Here is an 18283-nt window from a genome sequence, read left to right as displayed (position 1 = left end):
GAAAAAAAAAAAACAAGGGAGGATCTTGTTTTGACAATTAATTGTTATAATTAATTCATTCTCTTCAATTTGAAGAATGTTTTGATAATGTTCATTTTCTAGTGTGATAAAAAAATAAGTCTCACCCAACTAATTATTATGAATCAATCTTAGCCATTAATTGAAATTAAAAACAAAGGTCATGATTTGGAGTAGCTTTTATTACTTACTCTTGGAGTCAATATAACCCCCCTCATACGTTAATATTGTAAATATATGTAGTACAGTGTATTAAATATTATAAAGGGTATCTAAGCAAATTTTATATTGTTTTACTCGTGTTGTACATTATCCACCAAACAGAATACAAGACAGTGTTGTGTTGTGACTTAAGCATTTGTCTTGTATTGTTCTCTTTTTCTTGTACCTCAATGAGAATCAAACACACCCTAAGCATCAGAAATGCGCCGAGCATCATGATTTTCAACATTGAAGAACTTCAATGAAATTATTAGATTTACAAGATAGTGATGACACAGTTCATTTGTTGTCACGATAGCAAGAGTTCTTATTGTCAAGCTTATCTATAATTTAATGAGAGACGGTGACAGCTGACAGGTATATTCTAATAATAAAAATAAAAAAGATGCAACAACTAACTTTCAAAATAGAAACTGTGTTGGGAAAACAATAATACTCGAGGTGAAATATACAAAAATGTGAGACAGCTCCGCATAATAAATATCAACAGAAGTCATTACCTTCAAACAGGGATCAAATAGCAGGCAAGACATTAAAGTTGCATCCCGCATCCTATGAATATGCAAATAAAACAATTATATGGTCAGAAAACAACAAAACAAAGTCAAATGGCACGACAAACATGATAGTAGAAGTTTGAATTCATAAAAGCTATAACAATGTTCAGGCCATACCTTGGTTGTAGTGCGTCACTGGTTGGCAAAAGCAAGGACCATTGCATCGAGAAAGATTTAGAATCAGCTTGACAAAGATCCTTCACACCAAGCATAATTACAATAGTAAGTAGTAAATAAATAAAAACCAGAACTAACACAGCTGTTCCCATCCACAATGGTAATCAAGGGGAAATTTTGATGAGGACCTTTGTCATGGTCATCAAAGGGGGAACTTAAATTAATAAAATAAGGAAAATGCTAACAAAGCACTTGGTAAGGAATCATATATAGTAATATTGTCTTGGAAGTTGTGTGGTGTATTTTTTAAAAGTCTAAAATCACTCTTTTCAATTTGTCAAAAAAAAAATCACTCTTTTCAAATAATTGAAGAATATCTATCCTATCTTTATAAATCTCGAGACGGGAAAGAGTTGCAGAAAATATGCAAGTTTGAAATTGGTTTTCTTACCTAATAAAGTAAAAAAAAAAAAAAATTATGGAATTTTTTATATATATTAACAGAAACAATAATAATACTCTCTCCATAATATGAGTTTACAGGTTCAATAAGAAGGAACACAAGATTATAATGTTAAGAGCGCTATTGAGCTAGAATTGAACTATTAACATTAAATTTGACTTGAATTAGGTAAGATTATTCACACAAGTGTTTTATCGCATCATGGCTAATACAGTAAGACTCGTTATTTTAGTGACATAATATGTTCACATTCACCAAATACGTACTAGAAGTCTAGAACGTCCAGCTATATTGGTAGCTGTGAAGTGTATGGTTACTCGCTTACTCGGAGTGAATTGAACATTATTAATAATAGTATGCTTTGTGCAGGTTATATCGTCCAACTTCTAGTCCCTCTTGGGGCGGCGTCACGCTGCTCATTACTTATTTGCAATATTTTTAGTTCAGTTCTAGAATCTTTTCTTTCAGCTACTTTCAGCTATTTAGTTAGAAATTCATCCTGTCAATTGTAACTAATCTCTGTATCTACTTGCTGCTTTTTCCTCTGCTATAAAAAAACCAGTGGTAACAGCAGAGATTTGCAGAACATAAATACTCTTCATTTTTAAATATAAATTTTAGGCAAATCTAACAGTAACTTCAATATTAGGATTCATGTTTTTCATGAAAGTACATCAGAAGGGTGAGAGAACAGCAAATTTGGAATTTACCTGTATGCAAATTATAGCAGCAACTCTAACCCTAGAGTTCTGCCCTCTAGCACTCTCTTTAGCTGATCCATCTCCATCACTAAAATCTGAATCTGAAGATGTAACATTGATAGTAGAAGATTCACTATCAGAGATATATTGAGAATTCGTAGCTCTATTGGGATTCATATTTGAGCAGTCCCTTTTGCGCAAGTGTGGAGGCCTATATACACTATGATCTGACTTGTTCAGTTGCTCCCTATGAGCCTTAGGACTTACATTATTAAGATCCTTCTTGGAATGCCCAACAAGCAAAGTAATTGGGGTTCTACCAGAAAGTCCATAATTTAAGAACATTCGCAACACAGCAACAAAAACTGAGACCTTGAAAAAAGATCCAAGTGTCAAAATGGTTTGGGGTAAAAGTAAAAGATATTTATTTGCTCATTGCATTACAGTAAAAATGACTTCCTTACATGATCAGATACTGAACATTTAGGATCAGTAAGAATCAGATGCAAACAGCTCAGGAAAGATTCATAAAACCTGCAGGAAAGCATGAATCTCAATTCTCAATGAGTTTTATCATTGGCTTCTACTAAGATCTTCTAACAAACAGGTTACCTGGACATTGCATTATCTTCCACAACTGGGGTTTTTAATGCCATGACATCCATTGTTTTTCTGACTACCTAATTCAGAAGAAACAAGTTAAAATATTTTGCTGGAATTAGTTTACAAATTTTATAAGGAAATAAAAGGAACAAGTACTATATACCTCAAGCATTGATCTCCAGATATCAACGGGGAAGGATGACCCAGCTCTTGAGATTGCTTCGCTGAGCATCTCAAAAGCTATTGTCTGTAGCTCACTTGAACTGCTTTCTGTGGAAAAACTCATATTAACCACAGCTGGTCTTTCTTTGTATACTGAATGAGGCATCAAAAATGACACACCTTGAAAGCTAACAATAACATCAACTAGAAATTTAACTAATATAGTATCTTCAGACTGCAACCATCTTCGATGCGATTGAGTAATGATACATCTGGACAGGGAGCAGATTTTGTATAGGGTAAATTTAGAGTACAAACAAAAGGTTGAAAGGCATTAACAGGAAAAAAAAAAATAGTAGTAGGTTAACACCAGAGTTTAATTGGTATGCCCTGTGTAAAAAAGTTTTACACATGAATCTAATCACTTCTCGCCACATAAATACTTGAGGGGGGTATTTTAGGAACTAGTATATTATTTGATAAATTATCAGTATTTGAGTTGTTATTGCATGGGTTCGCTGATATAAATAACTGAAACTTGTAGTGCCTTTTGGCCTTAGCCTATGTTTGGTTCAGCTTTTATATTCCCTAGACGTGCCCTTTTACCATCTAACGTGATTTTTTTGTGTTCCAAAGATGTTTGGGTTTTTCTTAATAAATCAATTTCATGGTTCAAACTTATTCTACAAGAAGCAGGAAATCCTAGCTTATGCGTCTATGGAAATCAATTCTACCCATGTAGTTGTACAGTACATGTTCTTCGACTACCCTTTATTACTTTTTTGTCCTCGTAGCATTCTTTTTTTCTCAATCTTGTTGACCATTTAAATACAAATAAAACCCCTTTTGGTAATTTAATGTCTAAAAGCAATTTTCATCTAAACCATCCAAACAACTTGAATTGTTAAGAATCAATTTTACGTGTAGGTATCCAAACATAAATCAATTTATATCTAACTCACTTTTAACTAAAATCAATTCTCTCAAACTCAATTCTATCAAAATCAATTATTATCACTGCATAACCAAACACATACTTAGTCAGTTTGTTAGAAAAGTTGTACTGTGGGTTCAAACTCTGCTTTGTAGGCTCAAGGTGCACTTTCTTCCTACTGTTATTTACTGTGACAACCAGAGCACCGTTGTCATGGCTCACACCCGGTTCTTCGCACTCAAACTAAGCACATGGAGATTAAAAAGGTTCTGGCCAAGCAGTTGTCTGTAGTCACATTCTTGTGGTGGGGCTTGTGAGTATTTGAGTTGTTATCTATAAATGCAGCTAGCATTAGTGCATTTTAGCCTTAGTCAGTTTGTTAGAAAAGTGCCACGTCAGCTCTGGCAGTTGTACTGCCTAAGAGCTTGATAGCCTGAGGTGCAATTTTGTTAGCTTTGGGTACTGGTTTATCCCCAGCCAAGTGTAGGACAAGCCTCCTATAGATTCTGCAATATGCCGTGAAATTCCCAATTTATGAAATTCCCAATTTACTTTCTCTATGTTTTCCAATTAACAATCAGTTTAAAAAACCTAAAGAAAAAATAAAACCATCCAAAAGGTCTAAAGTTTTTTTCTTTCGGTTTCACCCAAGGTACCTTGCACCCTCCAGGTGTTGGGATACTCCCACTCAAACAACCTATGGTTAAAACATTACCGAAGCATAACAACCCAACTTACGAATAAAGTCCTCCCACTTTCCATAATATATAAAAAGATATTATTTTAAGTCCGTAATTTAAATCTCAAATGTACTAATAAAGAGCTTGCGGAAACAAAACAATAAAGTGCTCTGTCTCTTGTGATTCTCAAATAAAAGCATTACTAACCCCCCAAACAAAAGACATAGGTAAAATTAAAGCTAGTTTCAATTCATTTCAGGAGCGTGAAATTACCTAATAGCATGCAAGCATTCAACAGCAGAAACTATTGCTGTGGTTCTCCAAATTCCAGTTAACTCATTACCGGTTGCATTTTTTCCGAGAAACCGAACCAGCATCTTCCGAAAACAACCGAGAACACTACTAAAAGATGAGCTATTTATCTCAAACTTAACATGCCGACATATATCATGGATCTGCAATAAGCCACATCAATTAGTAAAATAATTACTAAAAACAATTCAATCCTAATTCAAAAACACATTAAATCATAAAATTGAAAGCAGAAATGATACCAAACGTGATGTCTGAGTATATATATGAATACACTCATCTTGATCTGAAGAAGTAGATGCAACCAATTCCATCATAAACAAAATGTCCGATAAAACCTTCAAATCAAACAAAAAATCAGCGAAAATTTTCAAAAACCGAAAAAGCTAAATAATAATCGAAAGCGTTATTAATACCTCGTGAGAAGGAAGTTCCGGTGCGGCACATAACAAAGTATGAGAATGAGAGAAAATGAGATTGTTGAGCAATTGAGGTGTGGAAGTGCGAGGAAGATTCGTTAGGGTTTCATCTCTCAGCGTCAAGAAGGAGGTTCTCCACGATCTAACCAGTGGCGTCGGTGCGATTGCGCCACCGAAACCCGTTGCCGCCATCAAATCGCTAAAAACGGAGATTTCTAGTTTCTATGGTGCATCAGTTGTGCCTTCAATGGAATGAAGAAATCAATTCTGTTTGTGAGCTTTTGCACTGTGAAGAGGATGAATCACAAACTCCATTTCAGTCCCAATATCATGAATTTTTAAATAAATAAATAAATTCCATGGAAATTAAGAGAACTGTTATATACACCCCTACTCATCACTTTAGTTACACCAACGGCATCTGAAACATTTTTTTTCTTTTGAAACGGACCAAAAACTAGAAGTGGGCAAAGTTTGGTTAAAAACCAAAACTGCATAAAAACCGAACAGAACTGTTTTTACAGTTCATAAAAATCGAACGGAATCGCAATTATGTAACATGAACTGAACCGAACGGTTTGGTTAACCGGTTAACCGGTTTTATATTAAAAAAATCGAATCGTTTTTAACTTAACTGGTTTTAATTGGACCGAACTGCACAATTCTAATTTTGCATTGAACTGAACCGAATCGTTTTCAATTTAACTGGTTTAATTGGTTTTTCTTTAATAACTCAATGTAACACATACATAGTTAAAAACACAAAAAAACTAATGTAAATCCATACATAAAAAACCTTCTACATATAATAAACCAAGGTAAATCCATACAGATTAACCTGCCACCATATTTTCTTTTTGCAAATTAAAAACTAAACTCCAATTTCATCCACAAAATACTATAATCATATCTTTCTTTTTTTGACAGTAACTACTAAAACCATATCTATTACAAATGATTTCAATCATCATCAAGATCAATAAGGCTTGCAGAAGTTGTCGCACCGTTCGTTCGAGAGATCATATCTGCAAACAAGAAATAAACTTCATTATTTCTTCACCATTGGAAAGAAATGCTAAATTAGAATATTAACCAGACTCACATTGTTAAACACTTATTAACTTCATGTCCTGTTCAAAATACATTATAACGTATATTATATCTATCAAAATGAATGAAGTAAAACTAAAACTAATAATTAAGAGTTATCCTAATGACTAAAGATGACTAATAATAATAATAAGGATAATAAGGATTTAACAAACATGTTAAGTCAATGTAAGTTCACTCTATTACTGCAATTTAAAAAGAACTGCAAAATGGTGTATTCTTTTTGAATATCACAGTAAAACTAGTTTGGAAATAAGTATGGAAGAAAATTTGAGTTTCATAATCATACTTTATTTTAGTCACACAAACCAAAGATCAAAGAAAAGATCATAGTCAAATAAGTTTGGAAAATTTGAGTTTTTTACTTTGCTCAAATGTTTCTAACTCTTCAAGGTCCTCGTCAAATAAGTTTGTGAAAGGAGATCCTCTCAACCAATCCTGAGTGCAAACCAGCACTTCCACTATCTTACGTGTGAGATTACTACGATGAGGATCCAATACCATTCCTCCGGCACTAAAAGCAGACTCTGATGCTACAGTAGACACTGGAATGGCCAACACCTCGCGAGCAATACTTGCCAGGACGGGATATCTTGATGAGTTGACTTTCCACCAATTTAGAATGTCAAACTCAACAAACTTGCTATGAGGTTCACAGTGTTCAGTGAGGTATTTATCACACTACAAGAAAAACCTTTTTTTCGTGGAATTATTCCCTCACTATGTGCATTATTCCCTCACTAACTGAGAATTTAGTGGCGGAACAGGTCTGCCACTAAAACGCAAGTCACTAAATTTTGTGGCGAACAAATCCGCCACTAAATGCGTTACAAAGGTTGTGTCAGTATAGTGGCAATTTCCTTAAATTTAGTGGCCGAATAATCCGCCAGTAAGTGGGTGTCAGTAAAGTAGATTTAGTGGCGAAAATGTCTGCCACAAAGTCTGCTAGTTGCTTTTTAATATTTTGTGGCAGAATAATCCGCCAGTACACTATCACGGTTGAAAAAATAAAAAACAAATAAAATATATGTCGTGGCTGAATATTCCACCACTAAATGAGTGGTTTTTATTTTTATTTTTACAGAAAATGAGTGGTTAATAATTACATTTTGTTTCTTTATAATAATTATATTTTTTTATCTCAATTTTTATAAATATATTAATTAAAAACAAAAAATTAAATTCAACATAAAAATAATTAAGAAATATTACCACATCAAATATAAATTAGATCCGACAAAATATAAAATTAATATCTAATTTGTGTCACTACTCAAAACCAAAGTATGTTACATAGTAGGTTACATAGCAGGAACCAAGAAGTCAGGAACTAGTACCAAACACTATAGTTCTCCAATTCAACATAAAACTACACCAACCTATAGGAAATACTAAGCTAATGCTACCAAGATCCAAGCACCAAAGTTACAGGTTAGAAAATGCAATACTCAAAACAATAAGAGCTAGTGTACATATATCAGACCAAGCTAGTGACAGCATGTGACCTTTCAAATTGAAGCACTCCCAAATTGAAGCACCAAGCCAACTTCACCCAATAATAAAGCTAAAAATCATCTTTGCAGTATTGCTAGTGACACTCCCAAATTGAAGCACCAAGTCAACTCCACCCAATAATTCAGCACAGGGCTATAATAATAACAACAAAATGATAACCTTAATCTAAGATTTAACAGCACCACTTATGCTACAATCCCCAACAGCATGACCTTTCAAAATATATTTTGAGCAAAATGACAATATTCAATAGACAAAGATGCAACGCATATCTCGCGCCAAATTCACCAACAATGCAAGAGTGGAAGCAAAAAAGGTTGCAGGCCTGCTATCCACTAACTAGCGGGCCAGACAGGCGCGTTCCGCGCCTGCCTGTGTCTAACTTATTCCAAAATAATATTTTATGTTATGATGAATTTGTTAATAAAAGATTTTTATTGCTAAAAAAAATAAGGATATTGTTGGTATTATGAAAAATTGACACAAAAAATATTTGTATTATCTTTTTATATAGTATAGATGTAGTATTAAGTTGGTAATCATTCATGAATAGACAACTCATTTGCCACTTATTCACATTTTTATGATTTGAATTTATTTTTTATTTTTTTAAATTGATTAGTTAATGAAAATTGTGAAACTAAGTCAAGGGTAAAATTGGTATATTGAAAAGTCCATCCCAAACTCACTTATCCTTTTTATATATTGTTATAGATATCTAATTAACATTACCATTATTATTATTATTATTATTATTATTATTATTATTATTATTATTATTATTATTATTATTATTATTATTATAGTAATCACCTTGATTTTCATTTTGTCCTCGTCTGATTCCACTGCCTACACTTCGGTCTTGTTTGTCTCCCTGATTTACACCTTGATTGTCAAAAGGGGGAAGAAAGTCTGAAATAAATTCTTCATTGATCATATTATTTGTGAGATTGGCAGCATTAAATGGTGGGACTTGACTCGTCGGTTGATTGAAATCAATAGTAGGCCGATAAGCGAGTTCATGATATGTCAAGCTCTGATTAGACGTTTGGCCTACAAATCGAGAACTGCCGTCGGACTCTTGAAGTGATGATGAATTGCTTTGAAATGACATAGGCTGAAATCGCGAGGTCTCCTGAACTGATGAGTGGCGAGATGGCATCTGGGGCACGTATCGTTGGTGTTGCTGATGAGGATTCGAGCTGGTATATGTTGATTGGCGAGCAGACATATTTTGGGAGTTTTGTTGTTGTGGTTGGCGTTGATATTGTTGCCCCTGAATATCGCGTTGTGAAAGTGTCCTTTGGATAATTAAATCCATGTCATCCATTGTTTCAGCTCGTAGCTGCGATCTCATTGTGTCGAGATGAGATTTGTGCTGAGATGCAACCTCGGCTTGAACCCGAGCATCATTGTCAGCTTTGAGTCGGCGTTCCATCTCTTCAAAATTGACAGTTGCATGAGATCGAGCCGTATAACTACTCGAGCATACATTACTAAGAGTGGAGCTAGGATCAAGTCTATATCTCATCGGGGTCCTTATCACCAATGAAGATGCATTGCCTTGCCCCCTTAGACGTTTGTTTTGCATCCCGCCAGCAACCTCTGTTGGAATTTAACTTGATAATTTAATCAATCATAAAACATGCTCTCAATAACAAAGATTAAAATCATAATCTTATTTTAGTGCGGAAGCCAAATAAACATATGAGCATGTATCTTTAAACAGGATCTACGACATGTTGATTTATCAAGATTATAGTAATAGGAATACCTGGATGATGAATCCATTAGATGAACTAGCCGCAGAGTCTCTCAGTAGTAATCCTGAAACGCAGAGTCTCTCAGTAGTAATCCTGAAACGCAGAGTCTCTCAGTAGTAATCCTGAAACACAAAGAGAGACGGACGACGAGCACCCGTTGGCTTGTGGTTCTTCCTCAACCATAACTCCTTATGCCTTTAGGACTCTTCAGATGGGGAGAAGAGGTGATATGCAATGTGTCCGGTATATTGGGGACCATAGCCTATATATAGTGTGATGTCCAATTAGGGTTCCCATTATTCCGAAATGGGTCATCCTGACATCCACTCATATTGAGCTCATATCCAATTAATTAATTAATTAATTAATTTATAAATAGAAATCTAATTAGCCTTTTAACTTTATTTGACCACTTAATCAATTAAGGCTCCTAATTGATAAATAGCTAATATAATTATATAAAGATATTTGCCCACATAATATTATTGGAATATCATAAAATATTCCAACAATCTCCCACTTGGGCTACATATCGTAATAATTATATCATTATTCCATAGGCGCGCATCCGATGCTATTTATCTTTAGATTTCAATCTTACAATCTGGTCCATCTCATACACCAATAATAGGACCACCGCAGCTGTCGTCACTGACGTATAACGTGACGGAACCCCGACGACCACCACATCAATGTACTTGACGACATAGATCTGATATGGATAAGTGGCATGGAAATTTCATGCAATGTGATCTCTAAATCATGCCTATTTCCAACTGGTCCAACTGAAAACTTTAGTGAGATCAAACTGAAGTTTGCAAATTCAATATTTGCACCAGAGATACAGAACCGGGTTATAACAATAATAACCTCAAACTTTATTTCTGCAGAAAACCTTAACAAAATCTGTATCGGTATCAAAGTCAAAGTTAGAACATAACGAATGAGAGACTCTCACTAATTCAAGACATCCTTAGTGACAAAAATAATATGAAAGACCTAAGATGTCACGTCTTTTATTAGTGAGTCAGCTAGCATAAATGTTATCTCTATATGTTCTATCGTTCAACAATAACTAATAAGTCAACAAACTTTATAAAATATTTGTTGAAACATTATCCGACTGACTTATGTCACAATATAACTTGAGTTGTCTTTCAAAAAAAACTTTTACTTTATGCAACCAAGTGACATAAATACTTACAGTCAGTTCTTGAGTTAAAATGTCCATTATAGACATCCAAAAGGATCAGAGTCAAACATCCTGATGATCTTCAAATTGTTAGATCTCCGATATGTGAGCACAAATTATTGTTCTCTATAACAATCTTTATGGTTGCCTCATTTTAACAATTCAAATTTTGAATTGCTCAAGTATCTGGCAAATGATCTTATTATATACACTATTTCCGGATGCGTATAAGTAAGATCGTACATAAGTTTCTCAAAGCTGAAGTATATATGAAAATACTTTATTTTCTAAATTTTCAGATTTTTCTTTTGAACAAAGATTGAGACTAGATAGTCTCCCTTTATAATTAAGGCAATTCCTTAGTTTGTTGACTTTCATGTCAAATTTACTTTCAACTTTATTGATACGACTCTTTTGTTATACCCGAATGATACATTGAGAATAATTTCTATGTATCGAAATGCCTAATACAAAAGAGATGTGCTCAAGATCTTTTGTCACTAAACGTTTGTTAGTGATTTCTTGATTTTGCACAACAATCATATATCACTGTTGACTAAATAAAATAAATTCGACACATTAAATTTAGAATATAGACATACTCCCACTGAACCTGTATAATCCACAATTCTCCATAATATACATCCCAAAACCAAATGAGATAATCACCTTATGAGAGTTTTGTGGTATCAATAATGAGACAACTTTCTTAACAAATAAATGAATTTCTTTTGTTTGCACGTTATTTACTTTGTGCATATTAACATAAAGTTTCATCTGATTGCACTTTATTGTGTTTCTTAATGATGCCATTAAGAAATATTATCCTGATATCCATCTTATTTAGCTCCAAAACGAATATGATATCTCTTTTCAGTCAATATTTTATGACACTTGATACTTTAATTCTTGAAGGTATTGAGTTTGATCTTCATGAATTAATCTCTTAACTTAATTGAGAGAAAGAACACTAATATCCTTATGAGAACCCAAATTTACTATATAAATAGTAACTATATGAATATTGATTTAGAACAAATTCTTCCTCACTCAATTTTGTTCTTTTACCATATCTCTCCCCCCAAACTCAATATCTTCAAGAGACTTTGCAATTTCTGTCTCATAATGTTCATTAACATGGGACCGAATTCTAGATTGTCACAAGTCATAACTGAATTGACTATAATAATATTTGTATTTAAAAGACAAATTGAATCTCTCGATTTAAAATAATAATCAAGAATTTATAAAAATAAAACAAAACTTAATTCAATTAATGATTCACCAAATTGTCTTTTAAATACAAAGTAACAACAATCTAACAAATAGTTAAAAAAACATCAATCTTCACCTACTTATTTCCCCACTAGATTGATGTGTCTTTCAACATCATTGAAATTTGTCAGTTTAGATCATATTTTCTTATTATTCTTCATTTGCCCTTATCTTTTGAGGTATTTACATAATGAGCACTATTTTATATTCTCTTGCTTCAACTGTTTCTTTATTGCACACTTTATGAAATAATTCTATTAAAGAATCATGTCTAACTTTAATAGTTATAAGACTAATTGTGCAAATAGAACACTAAATGCTAAAATTTCCAACAAAGTTACCTGATTGTCGAAACCACAACGCTTTAGCAAAATTAAGTTACATAATGTGCTCCTAATATTTTTCTGCTTAATAAACTGAATCAAATATTATCTCTCCAATGAGAGATTATTTTTCGCATTATTGCTTTAGAAGCACTTTAATCTAAGCAAAGAAAAACATGACAAAAATTATGTCATCTGAAATGACACCTCAAATATCTCTGGAACTCAAAACTTTATGACCATATGACTTATGTGATTTGGAGTATACTCACTTTGTAAACTTGAGTCTCACTTAAAATATACTAAATTGTGAGAGAATTTGAGTTTCTCCACCTTTACATAAGTTCTAGATTCAAGAATACAATGTTCTTCCTTTATCCAAATCGCTAGAATTTTAATTCTAACATGAATTTGCAGATACATAAACTATATTAGTTTATAGAGAACAAAAAATCACTCACCAAAATACCTAGTGCACCATTGATGTCAAACTCTTAAAAATCACATCAATTGCTATTGGTATTTCGTGACAATGATCAAACACTGACAATCAATATTGAGAAACAATAAATCCTTATAATCGACACATGTTTATCATTATAAGTGTGAATGTAATCCACTAAATACTTGTATGGATTTACACCAACATGACTTTATTAGGCACGTCAATAAATTAATATAGAGACATGCACTTCTTTATTTGTAAATTATAAGATAAACAAGATACCAAACGCACCATCAATCCCCAATCTTTGATTGTAAGAATTAACTGCAAGCGGTACTCTCAACGTAATGATCAAATGTTGGTAATAAGTCATGTCAGATAATGTGCGCCTTTGACACCAACCATTACCCACATGGATAAACTTAATAATTACCACACATTTACCATCACAGGTATGTATATTATTCGGCCAAACTGCACATTTTCCTTTTGGCCGACTGTAACAGCTCGCATGAATAATCCCATACTACATCTATTATAATTTCATTTGAATCTAGTCTACGCACCGGAGGTTGCTTTATGCAACTTTTTTTTTGTTTCGACAAACTCAATCAAAATTACCAGACAATTTACTAAATTGAATATATATGCATGTAATTATTCGGTCGAACTGTGTCTACCTTTTGGTAGACCAAAATAGTTTGTATGAATAATTTTATACATCCTTATGTGATTCTAACTGAATCAAATCTACGCAACAGAGGTTAATTTTGCAACTTGTTGTTTCAACCAACTCAGTCAAAATCACCTGACAATTTATTAAATCAAATGGGAAAAGTCTTAAATTTACAAGGCACTACTCACCAAATGTAGACCTTATTCATTATGATGTCACCTGATAATCAAAAGATTAAATGACATCCCTTAGTGTGAGAACAAACTCACAAGCAAATTAAATTAGCATGAAATATATCCGAAAAACATGATAAAAGAAAATTATTGTAGAAACTTAATAACAATAAGCTCAAACATCATAATCATGCTATAAACCAAATATTTAATTTTAAATAAAAAATTAAATCTTTATATATACCAAAAAAATATTCCTATCACAATTGATTCACATACTCGTTGATTCTTTAAACAAATAGACAAATAATTCTAGAATATTTTCCAAAATAGAGGGAAACAAAACTTTTTTATTTATTTATTTTATTCTATAAATAATCAAATAATTATAAAATCTATATTTCCCTAAAATGTAAAGAATCAAACACTTTATTTTCTGTACATACCAAAAAAAATGGATCAAAATATTTTGAGATTTCTTATTAATTGCTATTTAATTATAATAACCAAATATAAATACGTACCAAATAATTCTCAAAAATAACTTTTTTTTTTTTTGATAAGCAAACAATATATTATAAAGGAGTACAAAGGGGTACTCAATCCCTCACAATATAAAGCAAATTATAGTATGCTTTGAAGACATACAATAGGATCTAAACACCATTCAGAAAAAGAGAAAGAGGACTTACGACCAAAACGACCCTTAAACCAAAACCAAGAAAAAGTTTTAATATCATCTACAAGTTTGGAAGCATCCGGTAAGTCTCCATTAAAAACAACATTATTTCTAAGCTTCCATAAGCACCATGTAGTAGCCAACCAAATCAAATGACGAATCCGATTACCTTTTCTTGATTTAACCAAAGAACCAAAGGATAAAAAGTGATTCCAACCTTCCAAACCTGTCGGTAAACTCTGTCCTAACCATCTATATATAGTTTCCCACACACCTTTAACAAAAGAGCAATTGAAAAATAGATGGGAACAGTCTTCCATTTGCATATAACAAAAAATACAAGAAATATCATGCGGATTATTCAATATACCTCTATGATGAAGGGCTGCCCGCGTAGGAAGCTTCTCTAAAAGCAATCTCCAACCAAAAATATTAACTTTAGATTGAACATCGTTTTTCCAAAGCTTTTGGATAGCATCCAAAACATTTGACTCCAAAACAACCGTGTTAGGAAATTGAAGCAACAAACTATAACACGATTTAACCGTAAAGAGGCCAACCGAATCCGGCACCCACCGCCATCTATCCGACCTCGCTTGATCAAAAGGACAATCAAGTAAAAGTTGCTTAAGAGCTCGAAGATGATGTGCGTCATTGTCAGAAAGTTCTTCACACCACTGCCAATGCCACTCGATATCCGTTCCATTTCGACTCAACCTATCTGAGATCAAAACATCCTTAAAAGCTTCTTTTGCATACAGATTAGGATATAATTCACCAAAACTGTTATTTTCAAACCACTTGAATTTCCAAAATCCGATATCATTACCATCACCAACGCAATAACCCACATTCGATTTGAAGCAATCCTCATCAGCGGTTCTGCCTATGCTCAAAATATCCCTCCACCAAATAGAGTCCTTAGCCCCAACCTGAGGTGTTGTTCCAGTCAAAATTTTAGTAGGTAGATGCCCATATCTATACCGCAATAAATCAGCCCACACCCCATGTCTTTCATCAATTAATCTCCATTTCCATTTGCTAAGCAATGCCGTATTGAAAAGTTCTAAATTTTTTACTCCTAATCCACCCTGGTTCTTTGGTAAACAAATATGATCCCACTTAATCCAGCATAGCTTCTTCTCCTCAAGACCGCCTCCCCATAAAAAAATTCTTTGAATCCTCACTAATTGTTTTAAAATACAACTAGGAGCCTTAAAGAAAGAGAAGAAATAAAGTGGCATACTAGCCAAAACCGAGTTGATTAAAGTGATGCGCCCTCCAATTGATAGCTGACGGCTACTCCAAGAACTTAATTTGTTAGATATAACATCCACCACCGATTTCCATGTCTCTCTCCTTCTAGGATTAGCCCCTACTGGTATTCCTAGAAATTTAAAAGGGATAGAATCCGAACTGCAAGACAAAAAAGATGATCCAGCTTCCAAAAAGTTCACATCTATATTTATACCATAAAGCTTGCTTTTCACAAAGTTTATTCTCAAACCGGACACTAATTCAAAGCTTCTTAACAACACTTTGATAGACCACAAATTATCCCATATGCCTGTCCCCATTAAAATAGTATCATCAGCGAATTGAAGGATCTGAAATTGAATACTATGATTTACCTGGAATCCTTTAAATCTCCCAATCTCTACTGCTCTTCTCATCATTCCAGTTAAACCTTCAGCTACAATTAAGAACAAAAAAGGGGATAAAGGATCACCTTGACGTAGGCCTCTTCCAACCTTGAAATCTTCTGTTGGGCTTCCGTTAACTAGAATGGACATCGAACTCTCAAAGATACAAGCCCGCATCCACTTTAACCAACCATCAGAAAACCCCATCTTTACCATCATGCGTTCCAAAAAACCCCAATTCACAGTATCATAAGCTCTTTCAAAGTCAACCTTAAACAACAAGCATTCATCTTTTCTTCTTTTTGCTAAATCGAGAATCTCATTGAGAATAATGCCCCCATCAAGAATCTGTCTCTGCGGAAGGAAGGCAGATTGGCAGTTGGAGATAACTTTGCCCAAAACTCTTTTCAGTCTATTAGCCAAAATCCTGGACAAAATTTTATAAAGACTACCAATCAAATAAATGGGTCGGTAATCAAAGAGAATTTGAGGGTGGTCCTTCTTTGGAATAAGAGTCAAAAAAGAAGCTGTCACCGCTTTAGGGAGAATAGCGTTGTTATGAAATTCTCGTAAAAAAGCCATCACATCATTTTTCACAATAGTCCAGCAAGCCTTAAAAAAGTTAAGATTGAAGCCATCTGGGCCCGGACTCTTATTACCATCACAATCCCATATAGTATCTTTCACCTCCTCTTCTTCAAACGGTGCTAACAAAAGAGCATTGTCTTCGGCGGAAAGAGAAGAAAAATCAATGCCTTGCAAGAAAGGTCTATTATTCCATTCTTCAGAAAAATGCTTGGAAAAGTGTTCTTTCACTTCTTTTTTAATGCCTGTCACCCCCTGTATCCACTCCTCTCCATCCTTTAGCATTACAATTTGATTTCTACGTCGTCTTCCTTTTATGCTAGCGTGGAAGAAGCGTGAATTAGAATCGCCTTCCTGGACCCACTTCGTTCTAGATTTTTGATGAAGGAGACTTTCTTTATAATGAATTTGCTCCTAGAATTTTTTGACCAAATCCTTTGTATTGTGAGAGGAAGGATCATCGATCCCGTTAGCGGCCAATTCCTCTATCTCATTCAGTTCCTTCACAGTTTTATCAATGTTGAGATCAAGAAGACCGAAAACCTCACGATTCCACACCTTCAGGCGCTCTTTTAAAACTTTCAACTTTTCTTTAAGAACAAAAGTTTTTTTTACCTCTAATCACCGTCGTTTCCCAAACGTCAGCAACAAAAGACATGAAGTTCGGATGCTCTAACCAACAGTTGTTAAACTTGAAAGGCTTAGGACCCCAATCGAGATTAGTACACACAAGCCATATAGGACAATGGTCGGAAATGTCACGATCACCAATCCATTGATTGGATATGCCTCCTTTCTCAATAAAGCCTTCAGATAGTAAAAATCGGTCCAAACGACTCATAGCTGAGCCATCCGAATTAAACCAGGAAAATTTCTTTCCCAAAACAGGTATATCAATCACTTCCATAACATTAATAAACTGATCAAATTCATACCTCTCCACCGGGCTCCTTCCTCCACTGCTGCCTTTTCTTTCTCCCAAATTCAAGATCGCGTTAAAGTCTCCTCCTAGACACCAATCACCCTTTGCATTGTTCAATTTAAAATCTATCAAGTCTTTCCAAAGCTTCCGCTTTCCTGACATACTACACGGAGAATAGATATTAACAATGTACAGCAAGCCAGAATTCCATTCAACACACACACCTAAAAAGCCATCTCCTGTGAAGCTATACTGAAAAGAGAATAACTCCTTATTCCAAACTGACAATAAACCACCTGATAAACCAATAGATTCTTTCAGCACCCATTCAACATCTTTATGACCCCACAAGTTATGAATCATAAAGTCATCAAAAGTAGATCTTTTTGTTTCTTGCAACAAACATATATCGAAAGCACCTGATTTTAACAACGAGCTCAAACGACGTCGTTTAGCTGTATTACCCCACCCACGTAAATTCAAGGACATAATCTTCATGGGCAACATTGGTTTTGGTGCTCCCTTTGAATACGTGCTTCCTCAACTCTGGTTTCATTTGAAATAATCCTCTCTACATACCTTTCTCCTACTTCCTCTCCTTCAACCCCCAATTCTAGAGCCCCAAGCCAAACTTTGGATGCCACTTCGTGTTCATAATTCTTCAAGAATTTCCTGTTGCAGTTTCGAATGTCAGAAGAGTTGATAGAACTGCAGCACAACAACTCGTCAACAGGAAATAAAGAGCCTGACGAACCCGTCCCTGAAGTGATCATCGACGGTTGAACCCTCCTAAC

General features: G+C 34.0%; 2 protein-coding genes across 5 annotated transcripts in view; both read right to left on the bottom strand.

The window, feature by feature from the left end:
* The window catches only part of LOC123904004 (HEAT repeat-containing protein 6), a 46357-nt gene extending 40677 nt beyond the window's left edge, over positions 1 to 5680 (bottom strand). The window contains exons 1-10 of one of the 4 annotated variants that reach the window (XM_045953703.1): positions 5186 to 5641; positions 5012 to 5107; positions 4731 to 4912; positions 3024 to 3115; positions 2845 to 2951; positions 2691 to 2758; positions 2543 to 2612; positions 2088 to 2450; positions 915 to 994; positions 741 to 792 (exon numbers count right to left, since the gene is read on the bottom strand). In XM_045953703.1, the coding sequence (XP_045809659.1) occupies positions 741 to 792; positions 915 to 994; positions 2088 to 2450; positions 2543 to 2612; positions 2691 to 2758; positions 2845 to 2951; positions 3024 to 3115; positions 4731 to 4912; positions 5012 to 5107; positions 5186 to 5380 (1305 nt within the window). In that variant the 5' untranslated portion in view covers positions 5381 to 5641. Of the gene's footprint in view, positions 1 to 740; positions 793 to 914; positions 995 to 2087; positions 2451 to 2542; positions 2613 to 2690; positions 2759 to 2844; positions 3116 to 4730; positions 4913 to 5011; positions 5108 to 5185 lie in introns of those variants that run through there. The other 3 variants (XM_045953702.1, XM_045953704.1, XM_045953705.1) reach the window with 3 other exon arrangements.
* An 11301-nt stretch (positions 5681 to 16981) lies between these two features.
* LOC123905342 lies at positions 16982 to 17987 on the bottom strand. The gene is made up of 2 exons (XM_045954950.1): positions 17183 to 17987; positions 16982 to 17136 (listed from the first exon to the last, which is right to left on the bottom strand). Exons 1-2 carry the CDS (start codon positions 17985 to 17987, stop codon positions 16982 to 16984), a joined length of 960 nt encoding a protein of 319 aa, XP_045810906.1.
* Between the last annotated feature and the right edge of the window lie 296 nt (positions 17988 to 18283).

Source organism: Trifolium pratense, linkage group LG2 (genome assembly GCF_020283565.1).
Source record: "Trifolium pratense cultivar HEN17-A07 linkage group LG2, ARS_RC_1.1, whole genome shotgun sequence".
Taxonomy (NCBI): Eukaryota; Viridiplantae; Streptophyta; class Magnoliopsida; order Fabales; family Fabaceae; genus Trifolium; species Trifolium pratense.
This window is presented reverse-complemented; position numbering and strand designations above follow the sequence as displayed.

Excerpts from the sequence above, each read along its gene's own strand:
- LOC123905342 (XM_045954950.1), bottom strand. The coding sequence starts at position 17,987 with ATGAAGATTATGTCCTTGAATTTACGTGGGTGGGGTAATACAGCTAAA. Across the intron at positions 17,137-17,182 it reads GGAAACGACGGTGATTAGAG|AGCGCCTGAAGGTGTGGAAT; the intron begins GTAAAAAAAACT and ends AAGTTTTAAAAG.